At 39.3% G+C, this 27,576-nt stretch overlaps 1 protein-coding gene and 1 long non-coding RNA gene across 5 annotated transcripts in view; one reads left to right on the top strand and one right to left on the bottom strand.

Annotated features, from left to right (window-relative positions):
- LOC120316647 overlaps positions 1-17,310 on the bottom strand; it is a 35,095-nt gene extending 17,785 nt beyond the window's left edge. The window contains exon 1 of the long non-coding RNA XR_005559023.1: positions 17,198-17,310. This is a non-coding gene — a long non-coding RNA (uncharacterized LOC120316647). The remainder of the gene's footprint in view (positions 1-17,197) is intronic.
- The window catches only part of MAGI3 (membrane associated guanylate kinase, WW and PDZ domain containing 3), a 109,861-nt gene that overhangs the window by 70,214 nt on the left and 12,071 nt on the right, over positions 1-27,576 (top strand). For all 4 annotated transcript variants that reach the window (XM_039362445.1, XM_039362446.1, XM_039362449.1 and 1 more), the window contains exons 12-17: positions 8,453-8,609; positions 11,415-11,506; positions 13,804-13,996; positions 17,223-17,414; positions 22,028-22,213; positions 26,869-26,971. In XM_039362445.1, coding sequence (XP_039218379.1) covers positions 8,453-8,609; positions 11,415-11,506; positions 13,804-13,996; positions 17,223-17,414; positions 22,028-22,213; positions 26,869-26,971 — 923 coding nt within the window. The remainder of the gene's footprint in view (positions 1-8,452; positions 8,610-11,414; positions 11,507-13,803; positions 13,997-17,222; positions 17,415-22,027; positions 22,214-26,868; positions 26,972-27,576) is intronic.

The following is a 27,576-nucleotide window of genomic DNA, read 5'->3' as shown; positions in this document are numbered from 1 at the left end:
TCCCTAAGTGGGGGGGGGGAATAGGAGTTCTAATTACATTCCTTTAGATCTTCATTCAGCTGCTTAATAGGCACCATCTCAGGTTGCCTAGTGGACATAGGGAAAATACCTTGAGTCTCTCACTCCATTTTATCTGGTAATATTCCAGACTGTGACTTACCAGTACCTTTTAAATATCCAGTGCCAACAGATTGGATGGCTGCTTGCCTTGCCTGTTTTCCGCTGTCTGCATAGTGGTCGGCACTTACTGTCCTAGCCGTCACTAAGTGAGACACGAGGGTCAAAAAAATCAATTAAAATAAAACAGAATTAAATTAAACAAGATATATACCTATATTCATATATAGACTTATCTTTAATTGATACCTTTTTGGCCAAATTGTCACTATTACAGTGGGCCTGAAAAATTGAATGGGGAGGACAGCCCCTGAGCGTAGCGCGGCTTATATCGCGTAGTGACTCCGTGCTTAACGGTGGGCCGGACCTCACAGACCCTCGTGCAGGCCTGTACCACCCAGGTGGGCCGTGGCCTTCCTTTCTCCTGCAGACCAAGGGCCGATCCAGGGATCTCCTGGTGAAAACCTGCCCTTTCTTCTCCTGCAGAACAGGACTGATCCAGGGATCTCCTGGTGACAACCTGTCTTTTCTTCTACTGCAGTACAGGCCAGATCCAGGGATCTCCTGGTGAACACCTGTTGTTTATTTCCTATTGTTTATTTCAATATGGCGGATAACACCGTTTCACAGGCTTCCACCTCCAGTGGAAATATAAAACGCAAGCCATCCAGTCTGGATACACCTGCAAAAGCCAAGGCCAAGGTCAAACGGACCTCTAAGGCCGATGACAAGCAAGCAGATAGCAGACATGGGGTGCTGGAGCGACAATTCTCCAAAGCCCAGCGGCAGACAGGAGTGACGCAGCTTATCCCCTCACCTCCTTTTGCATCCACATCAGGGGAGCATCGACCTTCCCCTCTTACACAGGCTTGGTCTCCCTGGACCAGGGTTCCTTGCTGGGATATGAACGGGACCATCTGTCCCTCTTTGACCGAGAATTGAGATTACAGGTCCAAGATTCAATTCCAGCTGCTGAGCCAGGACCTTCCTCAGTGTCTTGTGGGTCTCGGGGAGGTTACTACAGTCGTCCCTCCCCCAATCCCTTCAGCATCTTTCAAGCCGATGGCAGCGGGTCTTCGGGGCCCCGAACATCCTTCATTTACTGTCCAGCTCCAAGCCATGATCTCACAGGCGGTGGTTCAGGCAATGGCGGCTTCAGGGAGGGCCATTCCGGTCCAAGGACCGTCAACCCCCCCTACGCCCATGGAAACTAGGCATCCCAGGGAGTATGTGATTTCAGATCACGGTTCTCCACCTCGATCTGAAGGGAGCGAGATATCAGATTTTTCTGCTCAGATTCCGGAAGAAGGCATGTGGTCAGACGGGGAAGACATTCAGGCGGAGGCCACTCCTATGGCAGGGGTGTTTAATCCAAATTCCTTCTATCCTCTTTTACAAAAGGCCTATGTCACCAGAAAAATTGAATCCGTGAAACCACAGACGACCGATCAGGACTGTGGACAGAATTCTGACCCACTGTTTCTGGAACCGGTCAAGAAGAACCTACAGATACATTGCCCTCCTATGTTTCTCAAATCCATTCAGGATCAGTGGGGATCTCCTGGAAGTTTCTCTGCTCTTGGGGGATTAGATCGTAAGCTCTTAGATATGGTCCCTTCCCTCAACGATGTCGAAGTTCCAAGTGTAGACGAGGCTCTCGCCCCCATACTGTCAGACACCAAAATCCCAGGAGATATGTCGGAGGCCTTTAAGGCTGAGGACAAGAAGTCTGAGATTTCCCTCAAAAGGACCCATCAGGCATCGGCTTGGGCTATAAGAACCTCAACATCTAACTCCTTTTTCGCTAGAATTGCATTAATCTGGCTCAGGGAATTACAGGCCAGATTATCCCCAGACGAGGTAAGGGTTCACCAGGATGTCACTAAACTAAGGGGCGCACTGGAATACATGGTGGATGTGTCTCTGCAGTCGGCCAAATATTCGGCTCGGGCCATAGCTTCCAACGTGGCCGCACGCCGGTTGTTCTGGCTAAAAAATTGGAAGGCCAATATCAGGCACAAATGGAGAGTAGCTGCGGCACCATATCATAAGGGTCGCCTTTTTGGAGAGGCTCTCACTCCTTACCTGACTGAAAACAAAGAAAAGTTGAAAGTACTAGCTCATGTTGTCAAAAAAACGGGCAGACGTTTTTCTCCATATAACTGGCGTCCGTCGTTCAAGTCTGGCTCAGACCGAACTACATGGAGCGGGTATCGGTCCTTTCAAGCAGGGCCGAACCGCTCATCGGACCGGTCCGGCTACAGAGACAAGCCAAAGCCACAATTCCAGGCTAAGAGGCCCCTTCCCGGCAGAGGAGCTCGTCCTTTCTGAAAGTCAAAGTGACTTGAGGCGGATTCCTCCCATTGGCGGAAGACTGGCACTATATTTCCACAAATGGGAAAGTACCACCACGGACAATTGGGTTCTAACCACTATCAGAGACGGACTGTCTCTGGAGTTCCTCACACTCCCACCTTGGCGCTTCATCTCCTGCCCCCTATCCAGAAATCCCGTGAAACAAGGTCTCATGGAGGAGGCCATTTGTCATCTGTTAAGCATAGAGGCAATAGAGCGGGTACCCCCAGATCAATGGGGACTGGGTTTCTACTCCATCCTGTTCGTGGTACCAAAACCCTCAGGAGGATGGAGGGCGATCCTAGACCTCAAGGCTCTAAATCGGTACCTAATTTACCAAAAATTCAAGATGCAAACTCTTCATTCTATTCTGGGCAGTATTTGGCCGGGGGATTTTCTTACACCCATAGATCTGACAGAAGCTTACCTGCACGTTCCCATACATCCAAATCACAGGCGTTTCCTCAGATTCAGGTATTGCAGCCATCATTATCAGTACAGGGCCCTGCCATTCGGCCTATCATCAGCTCCAAGGGTTTTCACCAAAATCCTGGCGGTTCTCGCCGCACAGCTCAGGTTAGTACCAGTCCGCGTTCAGTGCTATTTGGACGATATCCTAATCCAGTCGTCCTCGGCACTGAACGCCCGTTCAGACGTGGCACTGACGATCAAGACACTCCAGGATCATGGATTTATGATCAACTTCCCAAAGAGCCATCTGATCTCAACAAACCGTTTGTTCCACCTAGGCGCAATAATAGACATCAGCCAGTGCCGAGTTTTCCTGTCTCAGGAGCGTCAGCTCAGCATACGTACGATGGTCACCAGGGTGCGCAAGGAGAAACGTGTAATCCTGCTCCTGCTGTCACAGCTGTTAGGGAAACTGATCTCATGTATTGCCATAGTGCCTTGGGCCAGGCTTCATACGAGACAACTACAGTGGTTTCTACTCCCTTACCAGAAACGGGGTGTAGCAAGTTTTCCACAGAGGGTGCGAGTCCCACCACAGACACTCACGTCCCTCATCTGGTGGTTGTCCCCAGCACTGTCCAAAGGATCCCTGTTCAGAGAACCGACTCGGGTAACCTTGACCACAGACGCCAGTCTGTTTGGATGGGGGGCACATCTGCAATCTCAATTCGCCCAGGGACGGTGGTCTCAACGGGATCTCAAGAAAAATATCAATTGGTTAGAGCTCAGAGCCATACACCTAGCACTTCGCCATTTCCACAAGAAGTTGGCGGGCCGCCACGTGCTGGTTCTAACAGACAATGTGGCGGCAAAGGCCCATGTCAACAGGCAGGGCAGCACTCGATCACGGATTCTAATGTCCGAGTCCCAGTGTCTGGGGTCATGGGCGGAACAGAATCTGTTGTCCCTAAAGGCAGAACACATTTCAGGGGTGGAAAATGACCAGGCAGATTTTCTGAGTCGATCTACGATAGATCATTCAGAGTGGCGTCTACATCCCCATCTCTTTCGGGAGATAACTCATCGTTTCGGTCGGCCCAAAGTCGACCTGTTTGCATCCCCGAAGAACACCCAGCTTCTCTGGTTTCTATCTCGGTACCCATCCCAGGGTTCGGAAGGAGCAGATGCCCTCCGCAGCCCTTGGCCGGCGGGCCTTCTATATGCATTTCCACCCCTTCCCTTGATCCCGGCTGTCATCAGGAAGCTGTTACAGGAACAGGTGGAGCTAATCCTTGTGGCCCCGCATTGGCCGAGGCGTCCATGGTTCGCGGATCTCGTGAACCTCGCCGTAGCCCCCCCTTGGCAAATCCCTCCAGAGAGGATAATTCTAACACGGGGCCATATGCCATCCGAACCCACAGTGGCTACAACTAGCCGTCTGGCATCTGAGCGCCAGTTCCTGATGTGCGGATCTTACTCTTCAAGGGTGATAGCTATGATCCAAGCTTCCAGACGGCCGGCGATGAACCAAATCTATGATGCCACTTGGAAGAACTTCTGTGACTGGTGTACCTGTAAGGGTTTGTCTATCTCCTCTGTCACTATCCCAGTGATTCTTGAATACCTCATGGATGGAGTGGATAAAGGCTTAGCGCCCAACACCTTGCGTAGACAGGTGGCCGCTCTTTCCACGGTGTTCACCTGTGCCAACGCCACTCCATTGTCCCATCATCCCAGGGTCCGATCCTTTATGAAAGGAGTCTCCAACACCAGACCTCCGGTAGTACACAGGTATCCATCTTGGGAACTACCTCGTGTTCTGCAGGCACTCACTAGGTCTCCTTTGAACCTATAAGGTCTTGTCCTCTTCACATTTTGTCCCACAAGGTGGCTTTCCTAGTAGCCATCACGTCGGCGAGACGCGTGTCAGAGCTGGCTGCTCTTTCAGTTAGGGAAGACCTGTGTACCTTCTATCAGGACAGAGTGGTGCTGAGGTTAGATCCCTCATTCATTCCCAAGGTGAATACCCTGTTTCACCGGGCTCAGGACATTGTACTACCAAACTTTTGTCCCAATCCTTCTCACACACTAGAAAAGCAGTGGCATTACCTAGATGTACGTAGGGCATTACGTCATTACATTAAGAGGACAGCTTCCTTTCGCAAATCGGAGGCATTGTTTGTCTCTTTCCACTTAACTTCCAAGGGACAGAAGGTTTCCTCCTCTACTATAGCCAGGTGGATCAAGGCCTGTATCGCTCAATCTTACCAGGCTTCCTCTTTACCTGTCCCAAGCCGCCTGACAGCGCACTCTACTCGTAGCGCTTCCACATCGGCGACGTGGCAGACTCAGGCATCCATAGAGGACATCTGTAAGGCGGCTACGTGGTCGTCCCCTTCACCATTCATTCACCACTACAAACTCGACAAGTTTGGCCGTCAGGTTTTACAACAAGTGGTCCATTTCAGCACCGACACTTAACCAACCTGCTTTCCACCCGTGGGATCAAAGGGGCTTTGGTATGTCCCATGCGTGGAGTCTACATTCCTCTACATGCTGGAGAAGGGGCATTGTCTTACCTGAACGCCTTTTCTCAGCATGAGGAATGTAGACTCCACCCCCTCCCTGATTATTACTAGCAGCTAGGTTAGTGTCAGCAGTTCGGAACCATCTCGTCACACAATCATTCGCTTCGCCCTTTCGAAAACTGGGGCATGGTCAGACCCTGCAGAGGCGTGGCAACTTTGATTGTTTGGTCTGATTGGGCTAGAAGACTAAATCAACCCATGCGTGGAGTCTACATTCCTCATGCTGAGAAAAGGCGTTCAGGTAAGACAACGCCCCTTCTGCACGTTGATTGATTGATCCGATTTCCTGTTGGAAGGCGAGCTGTTTGAATGCATCATAGCTGGAACATTAACATATATATAAATGCAACACCTATACGACCACCTCTGAATGACAGACACATGTTCCCTGATGTGGAATAATAGAGAAGTCTAATCCAGGCTCAGTTGTAGGGAGCAATTAAGAGTGGGTATCATACTAATGAGACTCTAAATCATTAGCTAACTTTCATACACAGGCAGTGCTTTCATGCAGATTATGGAGGAAAAGATAGAAGCCTACAGGATATATTAGCTGATGAATTGAACAGTGAGCCGGAAGCCACTTTAGAACCATAATCCAATAAAAAACAGTAGAACTTAAAGTTGAGTCCTACCAGATGGTCTAAGAACTATTAGCAGAATTATACTTCCCCATCCAGTTTCCAGAGCAGACCACCCACCAAAGCAATCCAATTGTCTTTATATCATATTCTAGGTAAAAACCTAACTGTAACGAGTCCAAATTATTAGCTTCACCCAAATGTGTTTGGAGCTAAGAAATTCACGATCTTCTTGGCTACATTTCTCAGAAATTGAGTATTTGAAACTAACATGCACAGAACTTTTAGATGAAAAGCTACTTCGTTTAGGCAGGGTTGGAGCAAAGTACATCTCACTTGTAAAGAGGCACTGATTATCTTCCTTAGCCCCAGACAAGTATTATTAAGGCCACTTCAACAAGCCAAAAAGGGCAGTCTTGACTAACCTTGTCCACAGCTCTCAAGATGTATACATTAGAAATATCTAAGATAACAAGATAAATTATGGTCATTTCTGTATTTCATAGATCAACTAAAATTTCAATAGTATTTGCAACTTACGAGAAAGAAGACACACCAAATGATCCAGATCCATCCGTTTCCTGGATCTTACCATTTTAACTAGTCATCTGCCAGTATAGAGATTAGTGCTAGTCACCAAACTAAAACTCACCACCCACTGTTATTTATGTAGGATAGGCTTTCTCAACTGGATGTTTCGTAACCTAGGATTCTGCGAGAGGTCACTAGAGGCTCCCTGGGAGATCATGATTTATTTTTAAAAAGCAGAGATTGAACAAAACTCCAACCCCAAACCCTGGGTTGGCCCACTAGAGTGTGTGTTGACCTCGGGTAGAGGTAAGCATTGCACAAAGGGATGAAAGCGGAGAGGTATACAAAGCTGAAGCCGAGAAGTGAGCCAAGCCAAGCTGAGGAGGAGTAGCAGAGTGTGTGCACATGAGAGAGTGTGTGTGCTGGGGTTCTGCTTGCCAGCCTGTCATTCTGCAGGTTCAGTGGCCTGGGGTGGCGGATTTTCTATCTCAGGGCAGGCACAGGAGATCTTGGACCAAACATATATAGTCACCGATGGCAGCAGAATCTACCCAAAAGACAGGGGAAGAAGGTGGTGGAAAGGAAAAAAAATAATTTCTTTATTTTTAGTTTAAGAACATTGTTAATGCATATATGTGGGCCTGCCCATAAAATGAATATAATAATTTTGAACTTCTGGCCTATATTTGAGCCTGTATGTGCAGGGGTTATCCAAGGCTTGAAAAATATTTAAAGGTTCCTCCAGGCTCAAAAGGCTGTGAAAGACTCTAGGACATTAGAATTAGATAATGCTTTTTCACTTTCAGTTTATAGTTGCATCCAAAATGAATAGCAAACCCAGCATGGGCCTTTATGTACATAAAGTTAGGTGCTCACTGAGACAGTTCTGTGGTCTTTTGTGAAGACATGAAATCCTGAGGTTCTCCTAAGCCTCAGGACAAGAATTTTAGGGTAATTCAGTACAATGCTTGAAATAAAGTTAGCTTAGAAACAGAGAGACTTTAGATAGTGGAATGGAGAGTACACTACAGATATCCTTTTAGTATGAGGACTGTGCAGGTCTAGCTCTATATAGTCAAAGCTCACAAATTTTCAGCTGGATCCTTTCACCTCCTTACTCTCCAGTCACAGCCTGTTGCAGTCACCAGAGCTGGCCAACTTAGGGGCCAGAACATTGCCTACCTTACCCCATGCCCTTTCTTCCAGCTAGATCTTTAAAATGCACATTGAGTCAATACTTTCCCCTGTATTTAATTCTAGATTAAATGATTGGTTAGAATGCCACCTGATCCTGACAGATTGCAACCTCCCTTCATATACTTGCTTCCATACAATCTCCATTGCATTGCATATATGCCTCAAATAGAGGAAAGTTACATAAATAAGGGCATGGAAATATTTTGATAAGCTAACCTAAACCTAGTGTAGATTTCTCTCCTTGTCTTGTGCATAATTATGAATTGTATACATTGGTATATCCTATTATCTAATTATAGTAGATCTAAAGTACACTATATAGAAAGACTTCATCCATGTATAATTACATTTTTCGGAAACAAATCTGTTGGAAGTTTATGACATGTGAAATTGAGATATCTTCTCTGAAATATATTTTTATCATATTCTGCCACAATGTTGCTGTTGTTAGATTGGATGAGTTAATTATTCATACTTAAAATTTCAAAGAAGAATATAAGAAAGTGAAAGATGCAATACTAGAAAATTTCAGGAGAAATTCAGGAGATGTTTGAATCTCATTAAAAAAACCAAAAGTGTTTATTGAAGAATGTTTTGCTCATCTTTCTAGTTACTTGTTTAAGACAATATTCATTTTTGCAACCTATTTTATATGAATCTTATTTATTTCAGAAAATAAATAAAGAGGAAAATTCAGGAAGCTTAGAGGCCATTGGTGAGCCTGTTCCACATCCAATGCCTTTTCTACCTACTTCTGTGAAGTCATCTTCTCCAAAGCTTGACCCTTCCGAGGTTTATCTGAAATCTAAAATATTATTTGAAGATAAGCGTAAGTACATAGACTTGACTTACTTGCTGCTTCAGGGTGTTGTTTTATTTTTCTTTTTTTAATTCTGATTTCTGCATTGTCAATATCATCTCTAAAAGAGATGGATTTAATTTTACTAATCCACAGCATTCATATCTCCCAGCTGTAAACACTGCTTTAAGCTTCTGAAATCTATTGCGATGAAAGTGATTGCTTTGAAACCATCTTCAAAGTGTTGGACATCTTTAATGTATTGTCTATAAAGGCTCAATTTGTAGATGTATTCAGGGGATGAAATGATCTAGCTAACAATAAAACATTTCATGTTTATTCCTTCCCTACCCTGAAATCTTTTTTTCTTAGGATGTGACCCTAAGCAAATGAGACAGTTTGCTTTCTTTTGTTTTTTAAGTCCCCCTCCCCCAAGATTTCTCTTAGGTAGGGCAAAGTAATTACTATAAGTAGTCCTCGCTTATCAGCTGCCTCTTCCAGCAAACGTTTGACACTCCGATAGTCCTGAAAAAACCCTTAAAACTAATGCTGCATTTTCAATATTCGTATTATCCATCAGTCATGTGATTGCCATTACAATCAGTATATGTTGTCTGGTGCCTGACTTATTGTTCTCCTCCCAATTTCCCTATTGCGTGCTTGCTTACTTTTCTGTAATCCCCTTTTCCCAGTCTTTCTGCTCTATATTGGAGAGAAGACGGATCAGACCAAGGGGAGATTGCCTATAGAAATCACTTGATATTTTTCTCCCTCTCCCCGCAGCTGAGTAGAGAGATTTGAGAGGAAGAGAGTAAGCAAGGGAATATACCAAGCTATTTGTGTAGCACACTCATGGCTCCCAGCCCAAAGTAGGCTTTGAACTGCCAACATCATTGCATTGCTTTAAATCTGTGTCCCCCATTGTGTGTGTCTGCTTACTCTCTTGTAATCCCTTCATTTCCAGTGACTATAAATACAAACATTAATCCCCTTGCTTAATTATCCCAGTGTCAGATGAGCATTCCAAAGGCTGGGAGAGTGGTCACATGATTTAGCACTTAGTAATCACTGCTTAACGACAGAGCTGTAGGTCCCAATAGTGGATACTAAATGGGAACTACCTATACTGTGCTGCCTAGGAACCTAAAATAATAAATTCTGTTTTTAGGGTCCATGTAGTTTGCAAGACAGAATATGTCAGATTAATAAGTACCAACTGTTGTTTTTGAGAACACACTGTAATGGGAATCAATATATAGTGACCTTTCACTTTTTGTTCCCAGCATCTGAAGCAGAAGTACCTTTGCTATCTTCTTTTCATATATTTCCTGCCTGTGGTTCCCTGAGCCTTCCAGTGTTGCACTGTCTTTATAAAAGTATGTTGCCTTTGTAAAGCTGTTCTATCATTCTGAATATTTTTTTCATAAAGCTGCACTGTCTTCAGAAAGTTGTGTTGTCTTTGGAAAGCATTTTGAAGACAGTGTAGCTTTCCAAAGACAGGATTGTGTTACGAAGCAGTGTTTCAAAGGCTCAGAGAGTCACATGTAGAAAACATTTGGAAGAGAAGCTGGATCCAAAAAGGAGACAGCAAAGATAGCAAAGTTGCTTTTGCTTTACCTAAGGTAGTTGAGTCCAAAATATCAGTGTAATGAACTGGGAGAGAAAGCAGTTGGGGGATTGAATGCTTGCTGGGGGCTTCATGGGGGCTGCCGCTTGGCATCACATTGCTGCAGTGACTGAGGAGCAGGTAAAGCAACCTGGAGAAGTTGGAACACTGGAGTAGCCTGGCAGTCACAGATCCAAAAAGGAAGCAGCAAAGGCAGTGCGATGCTTCTGTTTCAGCTGCAGCAAGTAAGCACAAAAGGTGAAAGGTTGGTGTGGGAAACTGGGCAAAGAAGCAGCTGGGCAAATGAATGCTTGCTAACTTGCTGTGTGGGGTGGGAGAGCTAAGGCTTTCTGGGAAATGGCAAGCAACTGCAAAGCCATATGGGGCTGTTCTGGGGCTGTTTGTCTCCCTGCAAGGCAGAGTGCATGGTAGTCAAAGGGAAAGATGAGGGGGAGATAGGCGGGTGTGGGCACTTACCTTACTGAGGCTCAAGGCTGGGAGAGACCAAACCAGGAAGGACTTGGATTGGGATAGGTACTCATTTTTATTGATAGATTGATTTTTAATTAATAACAAAAAAGGAGCAAAACACAAAGATAATATTAATGAAGATACATACATTGCCAAGAGAATGAAGAAAAGAGCATGTTAAAAAACTTTTAACAAATAGTAAAAGAAATACAAGAAAGGAAAAATAATAATAATATGAATATTCGCTTAATGACCCACTATTCTTGATTAATGACCACAGTGGAAAGTTCTGAGATTGCTATCTAAATCAGTGTGGTCACAGGACATCTCATTTTATGACTGCATCAGCTTGTGACAGTCAGAATCCAATTGTGGTCGTAAGTCAAGGATCACCTGTACATATTAGATTTTGTTTGGTTTTTATATGGATCTAATAAAGTATGTGTTAGTAGTTTGAAACTTCTAGAACTGAATTACCATAAAGACTAAAAAAGATCTTGTTTATTTAAATAATCCCATGTGTTCAAACAGGCAGAATTTTGTCAAACATTTGTGCTTTGCAGATGAAGTGTTAATCATTCTAACTCATGATTTAATTTTGCAGGTGTGTTAACCATGTTATTTACAATATCTTTAGAAAGTAATTTGCTTCTAAGTGAATAACCTGATCTAGTTTTAAATTTTGTGTATACTGTTTTTAAATGGCCAAACATAGTTCTCCCTTGTTAACAAATATCTTTCCCGTCCATTTTTACTAGCTCCAAACACAAAAGATTTAGATGTTTTCCTTCGAAAGCAAGAATCTGGGTTTGGTTTCCGAGTTCTTGGAGGAGATGGTCCAGATCAGTCAGTAAGTCAAGTATTTATTACTTTATATTTGAATTGATCATTTATGGGCCATCAAGTCAGTGTCTATCTTAGAAAAATCCTAGATAGGTCTTCTCCAGAAAAGACTACTGTATCCACAACCTGACTTTACAGGTGACATTTCAGATAATGCTCCATGTTGCCATTATGATTTTGTCTTTGCAGGTTAAGAATTTTCTTTTTTTCTGCATGGGAATGTCAACAGCTAGATATTCTGAAGGCTTTAAACTAACTGCATCATAAACACTATTTATACTCCAAGAGATCCTCTCCTTTCTCAATAGCATCCAGTTTTCTGTGGCATTATATTGTCAGCCTCCTTAGCTTGTCTATCCATGTGATTTTCTTTATAAAATATAAGAATGCTTTAAGATTGCCTTCTCCCACACAGTATGTAATAATGACTGAGATTGTCAGTAAAGTGATAATGTGCCTCTAATATCTACCTATATTTCTGTTGCCCAATATATGCTTTAACTGGACAGCTGGGAGGTCCTTCTGGGGATGCTTACTCTTTGTGTACACACTCTTGTTATTAGTTCATTCTTTCTGGGAACACCTCCCACCATGGTGAGGTACTATAGCAGGATTTAAACTGCCAATCACCTAGTGATGGCAATCAAGGCAGCTCCATTTGCCATTATAACTCCAAGATATGTGGGTTGTTAAGCAGAAGGCAGTGGGAGTCCAGGGTAAGGATGCTTGGGTGCCACAGAGGAGTGGTGTGGTGCAGACCCTGGGGGAGAGGAATGCTGCAATGCAATGTTAGCACAGGAAGGCTTGAGGGAAGGATGGCACGGATCAGTGTGAGTACAGAGACACTGAGGAAAGGTAGCCATGGGTCTATCTATGCAAATGCAGGGAGGCCAAGGGAAAGGGGATGAGAGTTTGTGTAAGCAGAGGAAGATCAAGGAAAGGAAGGTGTGGGTCCATGGGGAGAGGCATATCTTTCTCTTTGAGGAAACCTTTGTATGGAATGAATGTAAGTGAAAATAAGAGCAGAAAAATGCTACAAATGTCATAATTCCGAAGACTGATTGGTTTTCTTTTTGTTTTTTTACTTGTTTTTTAGCATAGTCATAACTTTGAACAGTTACCAAATCAGGTAATCATTAAGTGAGGCCTATGTGTATTGCTGGCCTGTTTTCTAAATTAAAACCAGTATCCACAGAGCTTGATATATGAGCAAAACCATTTTTCAGTGTGCATGAATATGAGAGGAATTTAAATGATTATTCCCAAAACACGTAAGGTTGCATCATGTACAGCTCCAGAATGTTCCCCGACTTTCAAATAGTGCTTTGCAATGTGTGGTAAGATGCTAGAGTGGGAAAGATTGCTCTGAAAAGCCTAGGAGTATTCTCAGTTATTCTACATGACCATTCTTCAGTATAATATAAAACTTTGAAAATGCAAAATGAGTGGTTTGATTTAAATTTATCCACTATGTTTTCCAAGAGTTTTACATAATAATAATAGTGGGTTATGAGGGACATGCACAAAATTTCCTGCAAATCAAGGATGGCAAATACGTAGATTTGGAATATTGACCTACAACTCTTCCTTTTCCTATTAATTATTCACATTGGCTAGGATTGAGGAGACTCCTCGTGGATTATAGATTCCACACCCTTATTGTTTCTGAAGCAGAGGCACATTTGGGGTTTTAAGAACATCTGATGGGCACACTCACAAAATGTCTGCCATGGAAGATCAGTTTATTCCTAATATAATTGCCATAGTGAATATTTAGCAATCTCAAAATTCTTGTACATTGTAGCATACACTAGTGCATGTATTCATCTTATTGAGAACTTGTGAAACTCCAAGTATTCCTGCAAATAAATATATTAAAGGTTGGTATTTTGGATTGTAATATGCTCCCTTCAATTTTTTTAATGATAAAAATAAAAGATAAGGTGAGACAACTTTTTTCACAGATCATTATCTCATTTTAAATCCAACTTAAATGACAATCTATACAGTATATTGTAATTACTGATGTAACCTGCTTACAAACAAATCACAGTTATAAATAATTTACTGGATTTTGGTGCACAGGTTCTTGTAAAGTCTAAGACTTCAATCTATGAATTGCATATTTATTTATCTGAAATTTTATTTATCCATCTTCCGTTTAGACTCCCATTGATCACAAGCATATACATATACTTCATTTTTAAACATAATAATATGTGAGATTCTGGCCAACTCAGACCTAGGTCAGATCTGTTTTCCTTATTTTGTCTTAAAGTCTATAATTACCCCTTATTGCTTTAGATCTACATTGGCGCAATCATCCCACTGGGAGCAGCAGAGAAAGATGGTAGACTCCGTGCTGCTGATGAGCTTGTATGCATTGATGGAATCCCAGTGAAAGGGAAATCACATAAGCAAGTTCTGGATTTAATGACAAGTGCTGCACGAAATGGACAGGTGTTGCTGACCGTTCGCAGGAAAATCTACTTTGGTGGTATGTGCATGTCTTATTAATTAAGCCTATACTGTTGCACTTGGTACTACTTTGTATCATGGTAGGATTAACGCAAATGTGTAATTCCATATTTATTTCTATCTACCTACCTATCTACCTACCTACCTACCTACCTATCTATATATCCATCCATCCACTCATCAAATTTCTATGCTGACAATCTCTCCAACAAGATATCTCTGGAATTATAGAATCATTACATTTGTCTGTTCATGTTACCAACAATATTAAATGGGTTGAATGAAAACAAAAATGAGATGTGATTAAAAAATAGACAATACCACATGGTAGCACTATACAAGTTTCAAAAGAGATGTTTTGTGACACAGTGTCATAAAGCAGAGTTCCCCAACCTTTCGGGGTTGGTAGCCTGAAATGGGAGGGGAGAAAGAAGGGATGGTTTTGTCAGGGGGGGTTAATGCACGTACCCACGACGGGAGTACTTTTATGTGGGGCCACAAACACCTGTGACGCTTTTTTGAGGGGGCTGCAAACACCCACAACACTCGCATAAGTGCGGCTGTGCATACATGCACCAACCAGTCACTCAAGTGGCCACAGTCTGGTAGTGGGCATAGTATGTGCATTATCATTTATTCTCATTGTTGGTTTTTAGGATTGGGAACATAGACCTGTTCTGTATAGGATTGCAGTTCTCCTTAATGATCAAGTTTCCAATCTTGAGGTTATTATGGATCTAGCATTGATGTTAGATACACACACACACACACACACACACACACACACACAATCATTTTAAAACTATAAAACACTATAAAAAAACCTGTTGCCAATCCATGCTAATGTGCCATTATCACAGGATGCTACAATGTTGTAATTGCAAGCTGGTTGCTGAGCATCCAGATTGCAATCACATGATCATGGGGATGCTACAATGGCCAGAACTTTGGAGTGGTTGTAAATACTACCCTTTCAGTGCTGTCATACATTAAAATAATCACTGACAGAGTGGTTATTAAGCAGACCATCTGTAGCTTACAGTTTATTGTAGTTTAAAATGGTAGTTTAATTGCAAGGGGCTCATAGGACTATCACTGCCATAATATCTGTTACACATTTTTAATATGATGTCCTTTTATTAGAAGAGTGCCTGAAACAGAAAATTGTTTTAAACCTGAAACCAAGGCATTATATTATGGAGATCTTGCTGCACTAATTCAGTTTGTAATGGTTTGTAAGAAACAAAATCCAAAATTTTTAATTCCTAGTTTTGGCCAAAACAAAACCTGAAGAAATCCCTAAATGTCTATATGTGGCAAAGAATCACAATGCCATCCTGTTTTTTCCTCAGAGGCAATACGTCTTTCTTGCCCAATATTCCCATTGTCTTCATTTCTCTTCCTTCTTGCTATTCCTCAGATGTGCAAACTCAAGATGTCCCACCGGCTGGCCTGCCAACCTGTCCACTTAGTCTTAGTATCTTCTTTTCTCTCCCTCCTCAGGTCCTAAAACTATGGGTGTCCTTGACTTTTTCACATTCTTCCTCCTCCCACCAAAACACTTTTTGCCCAGAATACTTTTACATTTCAATGTCTATCCATAGCAAAATGGCATCATTTTGTTCTATAGCAGTCCAAATGTATATATTTCAGTTCAGACACAAACTACCCTAAAGCAGCTATTTTCTTCATGGGATAATTCATGCATGAACCATTTTGCACATTCGGATTTGATTTTAAATATAAATTCTGTTTTCTGTTTCTATTAATAGTCTTAATAGTATTTTTATAAGCTGCCTTTAACTTATAACAGAAGAGAAACATAAATTTGCCACAAAAAATAATCCATATATAAAATTGATCACATTGAATTAAATATGGATCACTAGCTCAAAAATTTCCATCAAAGCAAACATGCCCATGTTTAAATAGTTACTGCACATCACTTTCACTTGGTTCAGGATTGATATAACTGGTCCGTGGTTTACTGGGCTGGCTTGCTAGAGCCCAGTAAACCACAGCTTGTATTTTAAAAAAGGTTTCCATTATGGGATAAGTTCTTAAACACTGTGTAATCTGTAAGTTCTTAGACACTGTGTAATCTGTAAATATGAGTCATTTCTTTCTTTATTATTATCCAGTAATTGAGATATTAAAAGGATCTGTGTGGTCATTCCTTCTGTTGTAATTTTAAACAATCACTGAACAAGGGATCATTAACCAAGGCCTCTCTATAGTGGGATATTGGCATGGCTGACTGATTGTCATTATCCTCCAATTCCCTCTCTGTAAGGAGAATAATGTGGCCTCAGAGGAGCTGGGAAAATTGTCAAAAACACTGTAACATACATTCCAACCAGCCATGCAAAGGGAAAATAAAAACTTAATGCTCCAAGGGTTTAAGGGACAGGATGTTAAATTTGCTATATCCACCATTCAAATATTGGCAATCCTCTACTTATAACCACAATTGAGCCCAAAATGTCAGTTGCTAAGAAAGACAGTTATTAAGTGAGTTTTATCCTATTTTAAGACCTTTCTTGCCAGAGTTGTTAAGTGAATCATGCGGTAGTTAAGTTAGTAACATGGTTGTTAAGTGAATCTGGTTTCCCAATTGACTTGCTTATTAGAAGATCACAAAATATGAGCCCATGACCCTGGGACACTACAGCCATCATAAATACATGTCAGTTGCCAAGTATCTAAATTTGGTCAGTTTTTTCACTGCTCTTGTAACTTCAAACAGTCACTAAATAAATGGCTGTAAGTGGAGGACTACCTGTACCCAGATTTATGCAACAATATGAAAATTCCAGTGAAAGTATCTGAGGACAAATGAAAGACCTTTTTATTATAAGGAGATGTATTTGCAACAAAATTGTTTACCCACTTAGGGAGACAAATGATATATATTTTAAATAGGAATACTTTATGGATTTTTGTCTCTAAATGTTTAATGAGTGCTCAGATTAGTAACTAGTTTTCAAATTACTTGCTGGTAATTCTTCCATTGAAAATGGGTTAAAATGTATGCAGCAGTTTGGAAAAAAAGTTATTTCTGTTGCTAAACTTAACATAGCATATCTTTATTAATTCTTTTTGAATAAAATTGAATATATGTGTTTTGGGTTACATCTCTGAAATTAGTTCAAATTTTGAGTGCTCTGTACATCCAGATTATCAATAATATATGTTTGCTTAGATCAACATTTTTGCTTACTTGTTTCTGTTTATGGTGTTTCTAGCTGATAAACAACCAGAAGAAGAAATAACATCTGAAGTTCCTTTCATCTCCCAGAGTGGCTCTCCTAGACTTAACCGAGAAGAGATAATCAACAAACGGTTCCCAGAAGCTTATGATGTAGTACTGCAACGAAAGGAGAATGAAGGATTTGGTTTTGTGATCCTTACCTCAAAGAATAAACCACCACGTGGTGGTAAGTAGGATGAGGTGCCAGCATTGTTCATTATAGTACTTCAGTTAGAGTTGTTTGTTTTCACTGTACAAACCTTTGAACATATTTATTCAATTATTTTCCCAACATTTATATTTGCAAAGCTTTGGAGGTCCATAGTAGAGGAAGGCTTGATTCTGATGAATCCTTGCAGCTGCTTATCTCCCTTTATAACTGTGCATACAAGACAATGCAGTTGTAGATAGGTCCTACTTTGATTTCATTCCCAGGATACTAACTAATTAGTACTAACTAATTAGTACTAACTAATACTTGTGAAAGTGTTTTTACAAATTTTGGGCTTAACTGTGCTCAAAAGTCAAGGATTACCTGTACTTTCAACTGAGCTAGCCACATAATCATTCCTATTTCGAACAGCTTCCACTAACTTTCAGTGTATTTCCAAGATGATTTCAAGTGTTAATGTCTGTACTTAACACCATAATTATAATTAACAAAAATAACTTTGGCTGTAGACTTGTCAGACTTGAATAATGTTAGATGCTACTTGAAGAGTTGCTAAGTAGTCTAGTAGCACTTTTAAGTATCAACTTTTTCATTTTATTTCAATGTAATAACATCAAGCCTCTACACATCCTTGTTCATATAGAATTAACAGTTCTAAGACTGTGCATATCAACAATTGGTTGCTTTTTGTTATGCATCTACCACCATTAATGACCTTCTTTAAAGACTAAAACTATAAAGTCTTAATACAAATTATATCTATATACTTAAAGATAAAGAATATGTTAGAGAAACATAGCTAGTTGTTCCCATATATTATTACAGTGTATGGCTACCACAAACAAATGTGACATAATTTAATTTTACAAATATTTACTGTTGAAGAAAAATGTTTAAATATTGGGTAAATAGTGTCGTAGTCTAGTTAAATAATGCCAGGCTGTCTGAAGAATATTTATCTGGATTTTTAAGAAGAACTAAATTGCGTTATTCTGTAGTCCATTGAGATGCCACAAAGATTGTAAATGTGAAAAATGGTCATAAATCATTTTTTCAGGGCGTTGTAACTTTGGTCACTAAAAGTTTTTTCATCATTTATCTTCATGAAGACATTAATCTTATAGGGCTGTGTTAGTATTCAGATGTTCTGATAATACTTTTTTCTTATTAGTCTTTTTATTTAAATATTCTTTTTATTTATTAAACTTGTATGCCGCCCATTTGGCAGAGATGACTCTATTATAAAAATATTCAAATATGTTGGAGCTTTTTCTATGGAGTAGATGTGTATTACAACATTCCCCTGGTTTTTTGTCAGAGTCTCTACATATCTGCAATACTGAACATAGAACATAAAATAATAGTGTTGGGAAGGGCCTTGGAGGTCTTCTAGTCCAATCCCCTGCTCAATCAGGAGACCCTATACCATTTCAGATAAATGATTGTCCAGTCTCTTTTTGAAAGCCTCCAGTGAGGCAACATCCACAACTTCTGAAGGCAAGTTGTTCCATTGGTTGACTGCTCTCACTATTAGGAAACATCTCCTTAGTTCTAGGTTTCTTCTCTTGGTTAGTTTCCATCCATTGTTTTTCATCTTGCCTTTTGGTGCTTTGGAAAATAGCTTGACCCTCCCTCATCTTTCTAGGAGCCCCCCAAATATTGGAACACTGCTACCATGTCTCCTCTAATCCTTCTTTTCATTAGGCTAGACATACCCAATTCCTGTAACCATTCTTCGTATGTTTTAACCACCAGCCCCCTAATCAAAATCCCTCTCACAATTACTGGCATTAAGCCATGTTTCACTTATCCTATACTTATACTGTTGGTTTTTCTTGCCTAAGTGTAAAACCTTACTTTTAAATATGTTGAATTTCATTTTGTTAGTTAGGGCCCAGTGTTCAAGTCTGTCAAGATCTTTTTGGATCTTGAGCTTGTCTTTTCCTGTGTTGGCTATTGTTGCCAGCTTAGTGTCATCTGCAAATTTGATGAGTTCCCCTTCTAGTTCCTCATCTAGATTGTTTATAAAGATATTGAAGAGTATTGGGCCCAGACAGAACCTTGGGGTACCCCACTGTTTACTTCCCTCCGTGTAGATGTAGTTCCATTGAGGACTACACATTGAGTATGATTTGTCAGCCAATTACAGATCCATCTGATGATGGTGCTACCTATCCTACATTTTTCTAGCTTGCCAAGAAGTAGGTTGTGGTCTACTTTATCAAATGCTTTACTGAAATCCAAGTATATTATGTCCACAACATTTCACTGATCCACTAATTTAGTCACTTTGTCAAAGAATGAAATAAGATTTGTTTGGACTTGATAGGTAGACAAAATGCCAAATCCAGTCTGAACATCTGGCTGACTGTGCGATGATCCATAATAATAATAATGTTGGAAGGGATCTTGGAGGTCATCAAGTCCAACCCTCTGCTCAGGCAGGAATCCTACACCGTTTCAGACAAATGGCTGTCCAGTCTCTTAAAAACTTCCAGTGTTGGAGCATTCACTGCTTCTGGAGGCAGATTGTTCCATTGGTTAATTGTTCTAACTGTCAGGAAGTTTCTCCTCAGTTCTAAGTTTCTTCTCTCCTTGATCAGTTTTGACAAACCCATTTTGGCTACTGGTTATAACTTTTTTGCTTATAGGTGTTCACAGATTTGTTGGTTGATTATCTTTTGCAAGATCTTCCTAGGTATTGATATCAGACTGATTAATCTGTAATTTCCTGGATCTGTTTCCCCCCCCCTTTTTTTTTTTTTTTTTTTGAAGATGAGAACTACATCAGCTCTTTTCCAGTCCTCAGGTAGTTCTCCGTTGCTCCAAGAACTTTGAAAGATATGTTTAAATGGTTCTGAAATCACGACTGCCAGTTTCTTCAGAACTCTGGGATGTAGTCCGTCAGGACCCAATAATTTGAATCCATCTAGAGCTGACAAGTGTTCTCTTATCTTATTTTTGCATGTTTTAATTTGCATTAATAGTCATTTATAGTTCTGTTTTTGGTAAGTTGAGTATTGTTTTGTTTCTACATGGAGACAGATGCAAAGTATGAATTAAACAGTTCTGCTTTCTCTCTATTATCTGTTACTTCTTTGCCATCTTCTCCCATTAATGGATCAGGTGTTTCTTTGACATTTTTCTTGTTTTTTATGTGTTAAAAGAAACTTTTTAAATTGTTTTTGACATTTATTCAGTCTATTTGTTTCTATTCTGCCTTAGTTATGTGTGCCTCTTTCCATTTTTTTGTACTTATCCCTTTTTTCTCAGTTGGTTTTCTTGTTTTTCTTTTTTACTGGTATTGAACTGGACTGGGCTTTTATAATTGTATTTTTCAGAGTTTCCCAAGCTTCTTGAGTTGATTTCCCTTTAAGATTTTCATCCATGGAAACCTTCCCAAGCTCTCTCTGTTAAAATTAGCTCTTTTAAGGTCTAAGACACTGGTTTGATTATGTTCTGTTGCTTATGTCTGTTTTATATTGAATTCTAATATATGGTCACTCTCCCCTAAAGTTCCTGCAACTTCAATTCCCTCTGTCACTTTTTTGCTTTTGGTAAGAATAAAGTCCCATATAGCTGCCCCTCTAGTTGCCTTCTCCACCTTTTGGGTGATGAGATTGTCAGCTAGGTGGGTCAGGAATCTGTTTGATCTCCCACATGTTACAGAGTTTCTGTCCCAGTTCATGTCAGGGTAAAAGTCCCCCATGAATATTGTAGTGTGTTTCCTACATACATTGGTTAACTGATTAACAAAAAGTTCATCTATTTCTTCTGCTTGGTTGGATGGCCTGCAGTATACACCTATGGCAATGCCATTCTTTTTTCTTTGTATGTTGACCAATATGCATTCTAGAAAGCTTTTATCCTTTCTTGTGTGCATCTCTGTAGAGAGGAAGTGATCTCTAATATATAATGCAACTTCACGTCCTCTTTTGTTAGATCAGTTTCTTTTGAATAGTTTGAATCTTTTTATCAGTACATTTCAGTCGTGAGTTTCATCCCACCAAGTTTCTGTAATGACAACTATAACATACTTGGCCTTATGTACTACTAGTATTTAAAGTTCATCCTGTTTGTTCCCTAAACTTTGAGCATTAGTGTATAGGCGTTTTAATTCTTTGTGCTGACTCTGAGTATGCTTCCTATCTCTTACTTTGCATCTGAGTTTTTCTTCTTTCTCTTTACTCCCTGCCTCCTTTTATGATTGATTATCTATTGATTTTTGCTTGGAATTAGGTTCTAAAGATTGTGAAGTTTGCCCCCTCCCTCCTCAATTGTAATTTAATTAATTTAAATTAAATCACTGTACAGATTTAATTTAAAATAATTCTCTTCTTTTTCCCAAGGAAATCCAGGTTTTTTATAATTGTAGGAAAGAGTTAAAAATCTGTTACAGTAGTTTTATCATCTTTACAAGACCATCATTCTAGAAGTAGTTGCGAAATAATTTAGCCAGTGTAAAACCAAAATAATTCTAAATACAGATAAATCAGACTATAAATATTAATATCAAGTTATGAATCTGGTGACATTCCTATGCAATTGTGCTGTGACTTGCATAAATGATAATAAAATAAAGCTTCTGGTAATGTGTGATACAGAATATTACTTTGTTCATTTCCTAGTGATTCCTCATAAGATTGGACGTGTTATTGATGGCAGTCCAGCTGATCATTGTGGAAGACTGAAAGTAGGAGACAGAATTTCTGCAGTGAATGGACAATCAATCATCGACTTGTCACATGAAAATATTGTGCAGCTGATCAAAGATGCAGGGAATACTGTCACACTCACTGTTATTGCTGAAGAAGGTAAGAATGGTCATTACTGTTACGTTGCTGCTCACTGAAGTTGCATGTCTTCCACATGGTGGCAATCTCAGTATTTTAATAACATTAGTTGTAAAAATATTTTTGCATATGTTAGCTAGGTTGAAGGTTGAGGGTACTCTAATGGCTCATTCTCAGCTAGGCAATCAGATAGATATTTAAGGATTTCTGCTTGGTCCTATTGTATTTTTGGAGACCTGCAAAATTCTGTATTATTCCCACATGATGTTGAAGTTGTGTAAGAAACGAGTGAAATTATTTGAAAAAAATTAGAAAGAAACAGTAACTGACAGTTGTCTTAGTTCATCAGGTACAATGTAGAGATGTTGAATAATAATCTGAAGCCACTAATAAACTACATGTACAGACTAGTAAACTATAATTCAGTACCATTTCTTAGTAAATTCATTTCAGCATTGATATGTTAATTAGCTTGCACTAATTATTCATCTTTAGGCATTTTATAGTGGCTGCTTCCAAAAAGGTCTTGGAAATGTCAATTTAGAAGTCTCTTAAATTATTTGACCAGGAAAACTACAAAGGCTATATTTCAATGGTTGATTCTGCTAATTAGTCCTTTTCAGGGACAGTTTGAGATAGTGGATGCTAACTTACAAAGTCTTCAAAGGATGGGGTCTGGCTATCAAAGTTGTTGCAATTTATCATATAAAATATTTTCATTGCAGATCCATTGCAGATCCTCTGTTAAGTTTTATCGTCATCATGTAATTAGAAGAGAGATAATTATAGGGAGCCTTTTGTTTTTATATTTGGAATGTAAATAATCTCTCATCAGAAATTCTTGTCTTCTATAAAGAGACAAGCATTAATGAGTGTGAAACTAAACAGTGACACTCTCTTTTCCTCAACTACATCTATCCCGAATAATTATCCAGTTTTCTCTTTTTAGTCAGAAAATACTGTTAGATATAAATAGTAGCTTCAAGGAGCATGTATGCTTTTCATTTCTCCCATCCTTCGGTTATCAGTATTTGGTAAGAGGGGATTTGCTACTGCCTTGATCTGTTTCTTTTAGCATTCTACACTGACAAGAATTGTTGCCTGAACACATAATCAGTATAAATATATAAAAACAGTTTATTTTCAAATTTAGTGTTTTCAAATTTAGTGTATTTTTTTTAAAGTGCTTTTCAAATTTAGTTTTCAAATTTAGGGGTTTGTTTTTTTTTAAAGAAAGACTGCTTTTCAACTGACTACTGTCAGTTGTATAATGAAGCTTGCTCTGACTATTTTGCCAGGAGGATGGTTTCTATCGTTCTGAATAATAATTATATCAAAAATTCATTTTCCAGTTTCATATTTAAAACATGCATTTTACGATGTTGCATTCTATAAAATAGAATATTAAATCATTTATTTGTTACTTGGTAAGCCTGGACATTTTTTATGCAAGTAATTTAAAGATTTTAACTTTATAATCTTTTTATTTTATTTTTTTAATTGAAAGTAATATCTAAAACTAAAAAAGATAAAATGTGAATATTCTGGTTTATTTGCCTCTGGGTTTGAAGTACTGCCACGTAATATTTCATTTCTTATTAGTACCAAGATGCAGAACCTTAGAAGTTTACCCAAATGTCTGTTTTCTGAAGTATCACTGTGAAAGGCAAAAGGCAGACAATATTGTGAAATAAAACTGATTACAAAATAGAATCTGATTCAATAGATATATTGTAATTCAGATAACGACTTTCTGTGAGTTGCCCTATTTATCAGATAGTTAAATAAGGATATTTTTAAATTGCTGGTGAATTGAGAAGTTTTTATTTACATTGGCTGATAAGGTAGTAGAAACTGTTTAAAGGAAGTGACCAGGTAAGAAATGATGACTGCAGAAAACTCTGCTGATGAATCTTCTTTTTCTTGTGCCATATCCGTTATCGGATGTTGGCGATTGTGTTGGCAATCCTGTTTTTATCAGCAGCCGCACGAAAAAGTGCTGCTGAGTTTTGTCCAAACCAATCCCTTAGATTTTGACGCCATGATCTTCTTCTACTGCCTGGACCTCGTTTGCCTTCAATCTTTCCTGGAGGATTAAATGGAGTATACCGTATTTTTCTGGGTGTCGCACCGCATGTCCGAAATATTCTAATTTTCATTTTTTAATTCTTTTGATGATTTCCCTTGGCTTTCCCAGGTGGCTTATCACCTCCTCATTACTGATCTTGTGAATCCAGCTTATACGTAACAGCCGCCTGTAAATCCACATTTCAAATGCTTCTAGTCTTTTCAGGTAGCCTTCTGTCAGAGACCAACTCTCTACTCCATAGAGCAGGATAGATGAATGCCTTTAAATATTAATTTTATAGTTAGCCATTGCTTGGAAAATGTTATTTGCCAAATAAATGTAATATTTTTGTAATACATGTCTATTTTGTCTATCTATCATACTGTGCTCTGGCTGCTCTGCTTTGCTCTGCTGTGAAGTCAGTCTTCATTCCTGTTGACTACCTGGACTAGTCCCTGCAGTTTTCTTGGCAGGATTTTCAAAAGTGATTTGCTGTTGCCTTCTTCCTAGGGCTGAAAGAGAGTGACTGGCCCAAACTTTCCTACTGGCTTTATGCCTAAAGCAGGATTAGAATTTCCAGCCTCTTGTTTCTAGCCCAATGGTTCTCAACCTGTGGGTCAAGACCCCATTTGGGGTCGAACAACCACTTCACGGGGGTCACCAAACAACACAGTCCACCATTTTTTTCCCCTTTTCCTTAGCTGTGCTATTCCCTTTTATTCTATTGGCTTTTGAAAGCCAATAGAATAGACTGTCTTGAATAGAGTCTAATTCTATTGGCTTTCAAAAGCCAATAGGAATTGTCCAGGCTGTCTCTGCCCTGCCGAGCCCGCCAAAAGTCCCATTCTGCAAACGGTGCTGCACCAGTTGAGTAGTCCTCGACTTACGACCGGTTGAGTAGTCCTCGACTTATGACCGGTTGGGAGTCGCGGCATTAAAAAGGTTGAGAACCACTGTTCTAGCCTGTTGCCTTAACTGCCACACAAATTAGCTCTCATTGCCATCCAATTTTGTTCTCTCGTTTTTTTTTTTTTTCCACTTTCCAATGCAGCAATATATTTCAAAAATATACATCTCCTTCTTGTTTGTGTGCTTTTTTGCTGCTATTTCTGGAAGGAAATAGGAGAATACATGTGTGTACATGTAAGAGTGAATAGTTTGTGCCCGGAGCTTGATAGGCATGGAGGTTCGGGGGAATTGAATATATGTCTGTTAAAGTGGAGCATATGACCATGGTAAAGACTAAGGAAGCAGTGAGTAGACCAGTTTCTTGAACCTCTCCAGTTAAGAAGATGGGAGATTGTCCACATGTGCTGTTCCTCATGAGGAGACCTCAGGATAGCAGTTTTCCATGTTATGCTGGCAGTTGGCAAGATTAGAGTGAAATGTTTATAATAAGATTTTGGAAGTAATTATCAAGAACAAACAGATTATTGTGGAAAATAGAGTCTGTTTTGGTAAGCAATTTCATTATTTCAAAAACTGGACACTAGAAGGAACTAAAGTATTCAAGCGGAAGAAAGTCTATAAAATGTTGCAAAACATTATAACATGGCTCACAAGGTTAGGATGCTGGGCTGATGATTGGCAGGCTCGCATTTGAGATTCAATTGCTGCCATAGGAGTATGCCTATCATACTCCTGCTCAGGTCAACCCAGCTGCTCAAAATCAGGTGACCATAAATAGGTAAATGGATACCTTTTCGGTGGGCAACTTAATGGGGACATGAAAGGAACCCACAACTGGGCGTCCCTTGGGCAACAGTAATGTCACCGGCTGATCCATTAACCACAAAAGTGCTCTGGGGCTTTCAACATGAAAGTAAACAATGAAAATACTGAAGAGGATTTTTGAAGAATGGAATCAGAAATCAGTAGCCATAATATTGGCAATGTCAGTAATATTTTCTGCTTCTGTCAAAAAGTTGTTATTGAAGAAATGTCAAATGTAGAACAAATTTTATCTAACAAGATAGAAATAGTATCAAAAGTGGACTTACAACTGATGAGCCAGGAGAATGATTTAGAAAATTATTTTCATTGGAACCACCAAAAAAAAAAAAAAAAACTGGCTGAGGTTTTAAAATTTAAAAGGGAAATACAATGATAAACCCAAGAGAGGATATATTTTTCCTATTGGGTTCATAAAAGAAGCTTGTTAAAACCTTGAAGAACTCTGTACAATGGGATAAAGAATAAATTAAGAAAAATAAAATCCTATGACAATTTTTAATGAACTAAAGATTAAGATTTTTTGAAGTAAAAGGAAGGAATGTAAAATTAGTTTACTTGATCACTTTTTATTATTATATATATTCTTATCTTTCTTCCCTTTTTTCTTGCACTTTTTATTCCATTCTGTTCCCATCCCATCCCTTTCTTTAAGTTTAGTTTGTATGATGTTATTATTATAATCAAAAATTTACACACATAGCTTAATAAATCAGTTTCTTAATATGCATTTCAATATTGGTAAATGGCCTTTTCAAGGACTGGCAACATTATTTGATAACACATAAAACAATGAAAGTCAATAATGTCCTTGGCAATATTTTAGTACTGCTAATATATCCTGGTGTATCTAATCAGCTACTTGTGTCTTCATTAGAGCATCGTGGTCCCCCATCAGGAGCAAACTCCGCCAGACAAAGTCCAATTGTACAGCATCGAGTTCTTGGACCAGTTCCAGCTTCTTCTGTGTCTACTGACAGGTACAAACTTCATTTTTAGACCACAAATAAACATGGAAATGAAACTATATACCTAACTTCTTTTTTGCAAAGACAGCAGGGGAACAGAACTTTTCAGTTCTTCGGATTTTCTAATTTTCTAGTTCATATTGCGAAGAAAAATATTTCTATGATGTTTTTCTTACCTGATGTGTATGTATATATATTTTTTAAACAATAGTCTGCATTTATCCTCTTTTGGCATTTCTCTATTAATTTCCTTGTCATGATGTATCTGATGACGCAAACTACAAAAGCTTTTGCAGTAATAAATTTATCATTAATATACCACAAGATTGTTTTTATTTCAAGCCAGTAATAATAAGTAATGGATCAGAGACTTCAAACTGCAGATTATTTAAATGAATGCCAAAGAGAAAAAAATCCTCTGGAAGAGGAAAATGAACAAAATAAAACTGATAAAAGATTAAAGAGCTTCTGTGAGAAGTTATAATTATTCATGGTATAAAACTGGATGTTATAAATGAATATCTTCCTTCTGATATGTAGCTCTAATAATCTCAGAAAAAATTACTTGACTAGATACTTCATTCAATCTTAATATGGCCCAGATTAGTGATAGTTAT

The sequence above is a fragment of the Crotalus tigris genome, unplaced genomic scaffold, assembly GCF_016545835.1.
Source record: "Crotalus tigris isolate CLP2741 ecotype Arizona unplaced genomic scaffold, ASM1654583v1 scf7180000019465.582067, whole genome shotgun sequence".
NCBI lineage: Eukaryota > Metazoa > Chordata > Lepidosauria > Squamata > Viperidae > Crotalus > Crotalus tigris.
This window is presented reverse-complemented; position numbering and strand designations above follow the sequence as displayed.